Here is a 12,333-nt window from a genome sequence, read left to right as displayed (position 1 = left end):
AGGCCCCGACGGGGGATCGAAAAAACCCCGAAGGGCCACCGGAGCTCTTCTAAATTCGGTGTCGATTTGTCCTAACTAACCCGATACCGAACGCAAACAATACCGACGTTTTTTTCCGAGATTCTAACTGACTTTCCGACCCGAAACACGGAGCGAAAAGGAACACGTCCGAACCCGATGGCGGAAAAAAAACAATCTAAGATGGAGTCGACGCCCATGCGCAATGGAATCGAAATGGGAGGAGTCCCTCGGTCTCGTGACTCGAAAAGACTTCTTCGAAGAAAAACAACTTGTAACACTCCGAGCCCAACACCAGATGGCGGACTGTGCACAGCATGTGTATCTGCAGCTACACATGCCATCGAACATATATATATATATATATATCTATCCCAACAAAACAGTCGTCTTTGTGGTGCGCTTTTCACTGGTGCACACGGAAGGTACGGACCAAACCCTTATTCATTTTCCAAACCAAACAATTGTAAATCCGTAGCACTCCAAGAGAGTTAATCCTTTTATTATTATGATACAGCACCAAATCCACCACCGTATCATAATAATAAAAGGATTAACTCTCTTGGAGTGCTACGGATTTACAATTGTTTGGTTTGGGATATATATATATGTAGATATATATATGGAAAATGTCACTTACCCAGTGTACATCTGTTCGTGGCATGAGACGCTGCAGATTCACATGCTGTGCATCATCCTGCAATCTAGTGTTTCCAAATAAGTTCAATTATTGACTAGTGCACTATAAACTCATAATGCTGCATTCTGGGAGTTGTAGTTACCGCAAAACAAAACCCATTTAACCAATATGTTGATACACCTCATAAATGTGCGTACGTGACATAATGGCTGTGTCTCCCCCCATGATAAAAAAAACTAAAATATTACCCAAAGATATATATGGAAAATGTCACTTACCCAGTGTACATCTGTTCGTGGCATTAGTCGCTGCAGATTCACATGCTGTGCACAGTCCGCCATCTGGTGTTGGGCTCGGAGTGTTACAAGTTGTTTTTCTTCGAAGAAGTCTTTTCGAGTCACGAGACTGAGGGACTCCTCCTTTTCGGCTCCATTGCGCATGGGCGTCGACTCCATCTTAGATTGTTTTCCCCGCAGAGGGTGAGGTAGGAGTTGTGAGTATACTAGATGTGCCCATGCAATGGAGTAGGTATGTATGTACATAATGTGTATTAAAATAATATTTATTTACAAATTTACAATTCTTATTCAACTAACAACGGCTACAGGCTCCCGGGGAGGTGGGACGGTGCATGTGAATCTGCAGTGTCTCACGCCACGAACAGATGCACACTGGGTAAGTGACATTTTCCGTTCGGTGGCATGTGTAGTTGCAGATACACATGCTGTGCATAGACTAATAAGCAGTAATCTCCCCAAAAAGCGGTGGCTTAGCCTGTAGGAGTTGAAGTTGTCTGAAATAATGTTCTCAATACAGCCCGTCCTACTGTGGCTTGTTGTGTTGTTAACACATCTACACAGTAATGCTTCGTGAATGTATGAGGCATAGACCAGGTGGCTGCCTTACAAATTTCTATCATAGGTATATTCCCCAGAAAAGCCATTGTGGCGCCTTTTTTCCTAGTGGAATGCGCTCTTGGTGTAATAGGTAGATCTCTTTTTGCTTTAATATAGCAAGTTTGAATACATTTAACTATCCATCTGGCAATGCCTTGTTTGGATATAGGATTACCTGCATGAGGTTTTTGGAAGGCTACGAACAATTGTTTTGTTTTAGGAAATTGTTTTGTTCTGTCAGTGTAATACATTAGTGTTCTTTTTATGTCTAATGTATGTAAGGCTATTTTGGCTACTGAGTCTGGTTGTGGAAAAAAGACTGGGAGTTCCACTGTTTGGTTTAGGTGGAACGGTGATATAACGTTTGGTAAAAAATTGGGATTTGTGCGTAGAATCACTTTATGTTTGTGTATTTGTATAAAGGGTTCTTGTATAGTAAATGCTTGTATTTCACTTGCTCTTCTAAGAGATGTGATAGATATTAGGAAGGCTACTTCCCAGGTTAAGTATTGCATTTCACAAGAGTGCATGTGTTCAAATGGTGGACCCATGAGTCGTGTTAATACAATATTGAGGTTCAATGAAGGAACTGGTGGTGTTCTTGGGGGTATGATTCTCTTTAGCCCCTCCATAAATGCTTTGATGACTGGGATTCTAAAGGGTGATGTTGAGTGTGTAATCTGCAGGTAGGCAGATATTGCTGTGAGATGTATTTTAATGGATGAAAAAGCTAGATTAGATTTTTGTAAGTGTAATAAGTAGCTTACAATGTTTTTTGCGGACGCATGTAGTGGTTGAATTTGATTATTATGGCAGTAATAAACAAATCTTTTCCGTTTATTTGCATAACAATGTCTTGTAGTAGGTTTTCATGCTTGTTTAATGACCTCCATACATTCTTGTGTAAGGTCTAAATGTCCAAATTCTAAGATTTCAGGAGCCAGATTGCTAGATTGAGCGATGCTGGATTCGGGTGTCTGATCTGTTGTTTGTGTTGAGTTAACAGATCTGGTCTGTTTGGTAGTTTGATATGAGGTACTACTGACAGATCTAGTAGTGTTGTGTACCATGGTTGGCGATCCCAAGTTGGTGCTATTAGTATTAGTTTGAGTTTGTTTTGGCTCAATTTGTTTACTAGATACGGAAGGAGGGGGAGAGGGGGAAAAGCGTAAGCAAATATCCCTGACCAACTCATCCATAACGCATTGCCCTTGGAGTGAGGGTGAGGATACCTGGACGCGAAGTTTTGGCATTTTGCGTTTTCTTTAGTTGTGAATAGGTCTATTTGTGGTGTTCCCCAGCTTTGAAAGTAAGTTTGTAGTATCTGGGGATGAATTTCCCATTCGTGGGTTTGTTGGTGATCTCGACTGAGATTGTCGGCTAACTGGTTTTGAATTCCTGGGATGTACTGTGCTACTAGGTGAATGTGATTGCGAATCGCCCAATGCCAAATCTTTTGTGCTAGGAGACACAGCTGTGATGAGTGTGTCCCTCCCTGTTTGTTTAGGTAATACATTGTTGTCATGTTGTCTGTCCTGACAAGAATGTGTTTGTGGGCTATTAACGGTTGAAATGCTTTCAATGCTAGAAATACTGCTAGCAGTTTTAGCTGATTTATATGAAGTTGGCTTTGCTGTGCGTCCCATTGTCCCTGTATGCTGTGCTGGTTGAGGTGTACTCCCCACCCTACCATGGAAGCATCTGTTGTGATCACGTATTGAGGCACAGGGTCTTGGAATGGCCGCCCTTGGTTTAAATGTATAGGATTCCACCATTGAAGCGAGGAGTGTGTTTGGCGGTCTATCAACACTAGATCTTGAAGTTGACCCTGTGCTTGTGTCCACTGTGTTGCTAGGCACTGTTGTAAGGGCCGCATGTGTAGTCTTGCGTTTGGGACAATGGCTATGCATGAAGACATCATGCCTAGAAGCTTCATCACAAACCTCACCTGATAGTGTTGGTTTGGGTGCATGTTTAGTATTACATTTTGGAATGCTTGTACCCTTTGTGGACTTGGAGTGGCAATCCCTTTTTGTGTGTTGATTGTTGCTCCTAAGTATTGTTGTATTTGACACGGTTGTAGATGTGATTTTTGGTAGTTTATAGAGAACCCTGGCTTGTGAAGGCTTTCTATGACGTATTTTGTGTGTTGAAGACACTGTTGCTGAGAGCTGGTTTTTATTAACCAATCGTCTAAGTAAGGGAATACGTGCATGTGCTGCCTCCTGATATGAGCAGCTACTACCGCAAGGCATTTTGTGAATACTCTTGGTGCTGTTGTTATCCCGAACGGTAACACTTTGAATTGGTAATGCACGCCTTGGATTACAAACCTTAAGTATTTCCTGTGGGAAGGATGTATGGGTATGTGGAAGTAAGCATCCTTGAGATCTAATGTTGACATGTAGTCCTGTTGTTTGAGCAAGGGAATCACGTCTTGAAGTGTCACCATGTGAAAGTAATCAGATTTGATGTAAAGATTTAGCGTTCTGAGGTCTAATATGGGTCTCAGTGTTTTGTCCTTTTTTGGAATTAGGAAATACAGGGAGTAAACCCCTGTTCCTTTTTGATGGTTGGGTACTAGTTCTATTGCCTCTTTTTGTAACAACGCTTGTACTACTATTTGTAACAGATCTAAGTGCTGTTTCGACATGTTGTGTGCTCTTGGAGGCACATTTGGTGGTATTTGTAGGAATTCTATGCAATAACCATGTTGGATAATGGCTAGGACCCACGAGTCCGTAGTTATGTGTTTCCAATTTTGGTAATAATTTGTGAGACTCCCATCCACTGGTGTTGTGTGTTGGGGGTTTGTGACGTTGGAGTCACTGTTTTGTTTGTGGGGTTTTTGGGCTTTGGAATTTCCCTCTTGTTTTAGGAAACTGTCCACCCCTATATTGTCCCCGGAAGCCTCCTCTTTGGTATTGGCCCTGGTATGTGGGTCTGGCCTGTGAGGTAGAAGGCTCTGTGGTTTGGGCCCGAAACCCCCCTCTAAAGTGTGGCTTCCTAAAAGCGCCTCTGCTTTGTGGGGAGTAGAGCGCGCCCATGGCTTTGGCTGTGTCAGTGTCTTTCTTTAGTTTGTCTATTGCTGTATCCACCTCCGGCCCAAACAATTGTTGTCCGTTGAAAGGCATATTCAGCACAGCCCGCTGGATCTCTGGCTTAAATCTGGAGGTACGTAGCCATGCGTGTCTCCGAATGGTGACCGCTGTGTTTACAGTTCTGGCTGCCGTGTCTGCTGAGTCCATAGCCGACCTTATTTGATTGTTGGAGATGGTTTGGCCCTTATCTACAACCTGTTGGACACGCTTCTGGAACTCTTTGGGAAGGTGTTTAATGAAATGTTGCATTTCGTCCCAATGTGCCCTGTCGTATCTTGCCAATAGAGCCTGCGAATTGGCAATTCGCCATTGATTGGCTGCCTGTGCTGCAACCCTTTTGCCTGCAGCATTGAATTTCCAACTTTCTTTGTCGGGTGGTGGTGCGTCTCCAGAAGTATGTGAGTTTGCCCTTTTCTGGGCTGCTCCCACTACCACTGAATCAGGAGTCAGCTGTTGCGTAATGTATACAGGGTCCGTAGGGGGAGGTTTATATTTCTTTTCCACCCTAGGTGTGATGGCTCTGCCCTTGACTGGGCCTTGAAACACCTGTTTGGCGTGTTTTAACATGCCTGGTAACATTGGCAAACTTTGGTATTGGTTGTGTGTTGATGACAGGGTATTGAACAAGAAGTCATCTTCTATAGGTTCTGAATGCAATGCTACGTTATGAAAAGTAGCTGCCCTGGAAACCACCTGCATGTAAGCAGTACTGTCTTCTGGTGGTGATGGTCTTGCCGGGTAGCAATCTGGACTATTATCAGAGACTGGTGCATCGTACAGATCCCATGCATCTGGGTCATCTTGGCTCATCCCTGTGTGCGTTGGTGACTGCACCATTGGGGGTGTTGCTATTGGGGACAGATGTGGTGAGGGAGGTGGCGATGGCTGTGGAGAAAACTGTGGTGGTGTTTTTTATTTAGCCACTTTTGGTTTTGGCTGCATTTCCGCCTCATGGAATGTGAGCTTCCGCTTCATCTTAATTGGGGGAAGTGTACTTATTTTCCCCGTGTCTTTCTGTATATGGAGCCTCCTCTGGGTATGGTCTGGCTCTCCCATCCCCAGTTGTTGTTCAAACCTGTGGCCTTGTAATTGTGATGAAAGGCCATGTTCCTCCGTATAGGAGCTTTGTTTCGGCTCCGAGGCTGGGTGTTTCGGCACCGAAACCTTTTCAGCAGTCTTTTTCGGCTCCTAAGAAACCTTCTTGGATTTCGGGGTGCCGATTTCTTGGTGCCGGATCTGGTCAGAGCCGGTAACTCGGTGCCGAGTATACTCGGAGCTAGTATCTCGACCGGAGTCGGATGTCTTCGGCTGCTGTGACGCCTTTTTCGGTGCCGATGCTTGGTCACCGTGCTTTTGGGTAAAGCCATGGCCTGTCTGCGGTGGCGTCCCCTGGGCCTTCATTATTTTTTAGTTTTTGCCGGGGCTGGTTTACTCACGGTTTGTTGCCTCGTCGGCTGCTCACTCTCGGGCTCGTCCGAGTCTGGAATGGAGAATGTCTCTTCTTCTTCGACATCGCGGTGTCCGGCTGGTGTCGACGCCATTTGAAGTCTTCGAGCTCTCCGGTCCCGCAGCGTCTTCTTCGACCGGAATGCCCGACAGGCCTCACACGTATCCTCTTTGTGTTCGGGGACAAACACAAATTACAGACCAAGTGTTGGTCTGTATAAGGATACTTAGCGTGGCATTTGGGGCAGAAGCGGAATGGGGTCCGTTCCATGAGCCTTGAAGACGCACGCGGTCGGGCCGACCAGGCCACGCTGAGGAGTGGAAGCCCCGAAGGGCTGCCAGAGCTCTTCTTTTCATCAGTGTCGATGTGCTATCACTAACCCGATACCGAGCGCAAACAATACCGTCGAATTTTCCGAGTATTAACTAACTTTTCCGAACCGAAACACGGAGCGAAGAGGAACACGTCCGAACCCGATGGCGGAAAAAAAACAATCTAAGATGGAGTCGACGCCCATGCGCAATGGAGCCGAAAGGGAGGAGTCCCTCGGTCTCGTGACTCGAAAAGACTTCTTCGAAGAAAAACAACTTGTAACACTCCGAGCCCAACACTAGATGGCAGGATAATGCACAGCATGTGTATCTGCAGCTACACATGCCATCGAACATATATATATATCACATGCCATCGAACATATATACACACACACACACACACACACACACACACACACACACACACACAAGTATACATCTATTTAAAAAATAACTTTCATTTACATTAATTCTAGACAACATTTAGCAGGTAAAATAAATAAATGTAAACATTTTACTTTAGTCGTTTTTCAAGAAAATCTTTAAAAATCATTTTAATTGAATGTAATATACTTATTGAATTTAAAAATACGCTCATAGAGCTGTAACATTTTTACTTAGTCCTACATTTAAAATAAATATATAAAATTAATTTATATCAACATTTAACATAAAAATATTTTAACTATTGATTTTTAAACTTCAATACACTTTTGGAATTGTCTTTATAACTTACCATAGGTAGATCCCCACCACGTGTGGAGAACATAATATAGTAATAATGTCACTACTAGTAGTACATTTATGGTCATATATTACATTTTAACCGAATCCATTGTCTGTATTGGTGGTGGGGACATGTAAATCTACACTTCTGAGTACACTTGTTAATAGTCGATAGTCAAAAGTAGTAAGGTTCAAAAACTCCAAAAGAGTTAGTAAGGTCGCTCAAAAGAGTAAACTTACATAAGTAGATTTACTCACGTATAGCTTTACCTTTGTCAATAGCCCCTATTGTGTACACTGCCCAACAAAATGGCAGAATTACAATGTTGTTCATCGTTTAGCTGCTACAATGCTTAAGACCCTGGAAAATACACAGAGTGTAGAGCTCATGTTGAAAGGCTGCACATTGTATTGATAATAGACTCTCCTAACTGCAAACTGATGGTTATCGTCTGTGTGGTTTCAAACACTGATAAGAAATTGAATGCCTTGCAGGTCTGTGTCTAAGAGAAAAACCTATACCAGAAGAAATTTCATGATCTTCACCAGACTGCCCATTCATAATCTTCTTGTCCACTGAAAAGAAGTAGAATTTGAAGCCTTGATTATTTTCCATTAGGGGCATCTTCTCAATAGACTGAGGTTTACAATATTTCCTTCAAGCAGCTGTTCTGCTATGAACAGGTTGTGGTAAAAGGGGGTAGGTAGAAGAGGGAGCACAAACTCCTGCCCAAATAATTATCAAAAAACTGAAGAGTCCTAGGTAATAAACCTCTATCCTAGGGACAACGGCTCACATTTACCAAAAGATGGCAGCGCTATGTGAAAGTTTGCATGACGCGAATGGTGAAAAAATTAAACATCATATTTACAGTAAGTCACAAAAATGATATAATTGGCTCCAATTATGCATAAAATGCCATGAAACAATGGTAAGCCAATGGAAACAAATACCACGGAGCAAGGGCAAGACAGCATGTTCTTGCATAAATGTTGTGCTCAAGGTACACCCTCCCATACGCATTTCTAGGCAAAAACAGCTGACCAGGGGTAAACTGTGTAATTTCACTTAACTTATAGAGTATTTCTCTTAACTTATAGAGTAACATACTTTTCTGTGGGGTGTGCCGTAGCTCATTTGCTACCAAGATTTCATGCAAAGCCAGAGCGTCATACTGCAGTAGATCTGGATGTGCGTGAAATTTTATGCACTTCCTATTTTCCATTCCGTCATGACCACTTTGCCTTATCTAACAGGTTTTCAGTGCTACATAGCACAAAGTCAAAAAGAGTGGCACTCATGTGAACTTTTCAACTAAAATGTATTTTGTATGTTTAAGTTGATCAACTGTGCCATTTGCACCACTTGGCTTCCAATAGCGTGCACACCCAGGCAAACGCATAGTAAAACTGGGAGAGAATTTTTTCATCTTTTGTTCCATCTTGGTAAAAGAGGAAGCCTAGAGGGCATTAGAAATTATGTGCTGTGCGTCTTGAGCTACTAGAGCCCTTCTCATCTTGTGGGGCACGTTGTGAGGCTCATCCCGTGTCCGACTCAAACCAAAACATTTTTTTTACAGTAAATAAGTATATAGGGACCTCGCGGTCCCAGATAGGCTAAAGGGCTAAAAAAAAATAAAAAAAACACATTGCTCAGTGTGAAGGTCAGACAATTTAAAATAAATATATTTTTGATTTTAAATTGTACACTAATGTCATTATAAGTATATCAGACATCAAACCCTAAAAAACAAAACTCTCCCTCTCTCACTTTCTTTCCCACTTTCTGTCTCTTTCAGTTAATTTCTCCTACTCATACACCCACTCAGACACTTACGCACCCACTCACACTCACTCAGACACTTCTGCATCCACTCACAGACCCACTCAGACACTTACGCACCCACTCACAGACTCACTCAGACCCTCATCTACTCACTTACAGCAACAGTCAGACCCTCACGCTAACATTCGAAAAGATCCGCTTTGCATTATGGAGGTAAGAACCCCTTTCGTCAAAAGAAGTCTCCTCAAGAACTTAAATGGCCATGTGTTTCCACTTTTCCTCCTCCGTATCAATGTCAGTTTCTCAGCATCTGGCTGAGTAGTGGGTGGTAGCAGCAAGTACACTCAACTCAAAGGCCAAATGGCAAGAAATTCTAACCCAGGTTTATTGGTTGTGATACTAGCATCATTGGGAGCAGGGCTGATGTCTAAACAAGTGTCACAAATAACAACTGTGTCTGTACCTCCACATGGGTGGAGAAGCCTCAGAACATTTTTTGAGATCATGGGACTCACAAACAGTCGAAAGTTTCCTGATGAGTACACTGTGTCAGTGGTCATTGGAAGCAAAGTATACCTATTTGGGTTGTCAATTCTCCTTGAATTAGAAAGATTCAGCAGTCAAGGCTTAAATATAGTATATACAAATATAAAGAGAATGAGAGGAAATATTAATGTCTGACTAGGTAAAATCTCTGAGTCCAAATGTAGAGAAAATACCAGTACTAAGTACAGACAACCGATGTGTAAGTTACATTACTAATCATAAGGCGGATGCTACGAGTTAAATATACATTTGGCAGTTAAAGAAATCACTATTAAAAAAAAAAAAACACACATCAGAAAGAGAGGATGGGGTACTGATAACAGGACACACCTCCAAAAATATACATTATAAATGTGTGTGAACACCTCACTGAAGCAACACCATGTGGGTAAGTGTCAGTTCCAATAATTTGACTACCTGTGTTTTTATCATCAATGTTCAAAGAATGACGATACACATAATCATTCATCCTACACATCATTTGAATGTATTTAGCGATACTTGTCCTGAGTACTACCTCCTGGCACCCTCCCTACCTATCCAGTTGTGCTGCCACCTTATACTCAGAACCTTGTCTCAACTCACTACTGTCCTAGTGATATGCTCACTGGTGTGCCTTATACGAAGGAATCTTCCTAATGCCATAAAAAATGTCAGACTATTCCACTCCACTAATTAGGTTATGGGTGTGTCTGCATTCTATAAGAACATCAAAATTACACAAAACAGACATATTAGTCCAGTTTTCGAACATTTCATGGTATTCCTTGCTTTTATGAAAGAAAGTTTCACAGAAAACAATGTTTTGTATCACTGTGTTATAAACACCTGATAATAAAGATAAAAAGCTTTCAGCACCTGATGGTAGACACAGCCCTTCCTCATTAGTTCTTTTTTTTTGTTAAAGCTAAACAGACAAGCAAGCAGTGAAACAACACCTACCTCTTCTAAGGGAACTTCTCCATTCTTGTCTTTATCAATTTCTTCAAAAAGATTTGGAGGTACTTCTTCATTCCATATAAACATGTATCCTTCTGGTAGACCAGGTACAAGCTCCAGCAGCTCAATATCGAAAACCAAGACAGCACTTCCGGGCACTTCTCCCTCTGCAAGATAATTGTTGGAATAGAGATGTTTACACTGAGGTTGCATTTCTCTTATTAGAATACTTCCACCACTTTAGGTTGCTTTAGTTGGCGTGTATTCCTTCTTCACTTCCCAAAGTGAGACGCAAACCAGACAATTTGATGTGTTTGACAAAATGTTTTTTTTTTCCGCACATCATTTGAGCGATATGATTACAGGCAGTCACCACACAACTGGTGAAGGCCTCTTTGAAGTGGTCAATATCTAAACAACTACCCCTGACAATACACACCCAGAATCTTATGTTAGAAAACATTAGCAAGCCAAAAAACACCGCACTGGATGCAACAAAGAAAATGAAGTCACAATACAGTCTATTGTCTCCACTTTAAATGTTACAACTCTGCAGGTGGCTTCCTATGCTTACTGTGAAAATGCACGACCTGGAGAGGCTCTCCTTCCTTCAGTTAACAAGTGTACCATCTGTTTTCCCTTCTCGCCGATCCATATCTCCTAATATAACATTTTTTTCACCACAGTGTCTTAAAAGACATACATATCTTAGCAGAAATTTGGGCAGTATCCTTCTGTACTATAGATGACCCTTACCGACACAGGCCTGATTTTGAGTTTGGTGGACGGCTTACTCTGTCACAAACATGACAGCAATCCCATCTGCCATATTACAAGTGCATTATAACCCGTCTGCCAAACTCTAAATCAGGCCCATAGTCTGGTTGAGCGCTGGCATGCATCATCACACTAGATTACATTCAAAAGCATCTCAAATAAGTAGATGGTTGATCTAGAAAGTACCTACATGACTCTAGAGAACCCTGCTATCCCAGTTTCTCTAGTGAAAATGTTTTCCCTCAGTGAACAGGACTATCAGGCAAGTCCATTGCAGGGTCTTTACAGGGCCTGAAACACATGAGCTGTGATCAGAAGTCAAGGTGGGGGCATACCAAGTGGATCCCTCTTTTAGACAGTGCTACGACCTCCCTGTAAATATAAGGCAGGCCCAGTTCTTTTACCTGTACACCGCTGGAGGACATGCCTGCTGGCTTCTCCTGTGCAAACATACTACAGGGAGTGCAGAATGATTAGGCAAATGAGTATTTTGACCACATCATCCTCTTTATGCATGTTGTCTTACTCCAAGCTGTATAGGCTCGAAAGCCTACTACCAATTAAGCATATTAGGTGATGTGCATCTCTGTAATGAGAAGGGGTGTGGTCTAATGACATCAACACCCTATATCAGGTGTGCATAATTATTAGGCAACTTCCTTTCCTTTGGCAAAATGGGTCAAAAGAAGGACTTGACAGGCTCAGAAAAGTCAAAAATAATGAGATATCTTGCAGAGGGATGCAGCACTCTTAAAATTGCAAAGCTTCTGAAGCGTGATCATCGAACAATCAAGCGTTTCATTCAAAATAGTCAACAGGGTCGCAAGAAGCGTGTGGAAAAACCAAGGCGCAAAATAACTGCCCATTAACTGAGAAAAGTCAAGCGTGCAGCTGCCACGATGCCACTTGCCACCAGTTTGGCCATATTTCAGAGCTGCAACATCACTGGAGTGCCCAAAAGCACAAGGTGTGCAATACTCAGAGACATGGCCAAGGTAAGAAAGGCTGAAAGACGACCACCACTGAACAAGACACACAAGCTGAAACGGTTTTATGGACTGATGAAATGAGAGTGAGTCTTGATGGGCCAGATGGATGGGCCCGTGGCTGGATTGGTAAAGGGCAGAGAGCTCCAGTCCGACT

General features: G+C 42.5%; 1 protein-coding gene across 1 annotated transcript in view; it reads right to left on the bottom strand.

Moving 5' to 3' along the window:
• Positions 1-12,333, bottom strand: part of FKBP9 (FKBP prolyl isomerase 9) — a 264,101-nt gene that overhangs the window by 40,179 nt on the left and 211,589 nt on the right. Inside the window, exon 9 of the mRNA XM_069215456.1 lies at positions 10,417-10,580. Coding sequence (XP_069071557.1) covers positions 10,417-10,580 — 164 coding nt within the window. The remainder of the gene's footprint in view (positions 1-10,416; positions 10,581-12,333) is intronic.

The sequence above is a fragment of the Pleurodeles waltl genome, chromosome 2_1, assembly GCF_031143425.1.
Source record: "Pleurodeles waltl isolate 20211129_DDA chromosome 2_1, aPleWal1.hap1.20221129, whole genome shotgun sequence".
NCBI classification, from domain to species: domain Eukaryota; kingdom Metazoa; phylum Chordata; class Amphibia; order Caudata; family Salamandridae; genus Pleurodeles; species Pleurodeles waltl.
Note: the sequence above shows the minus strand (reverse complement) of the source record. Positions and strands in the feature narration are given on the sequence as shown.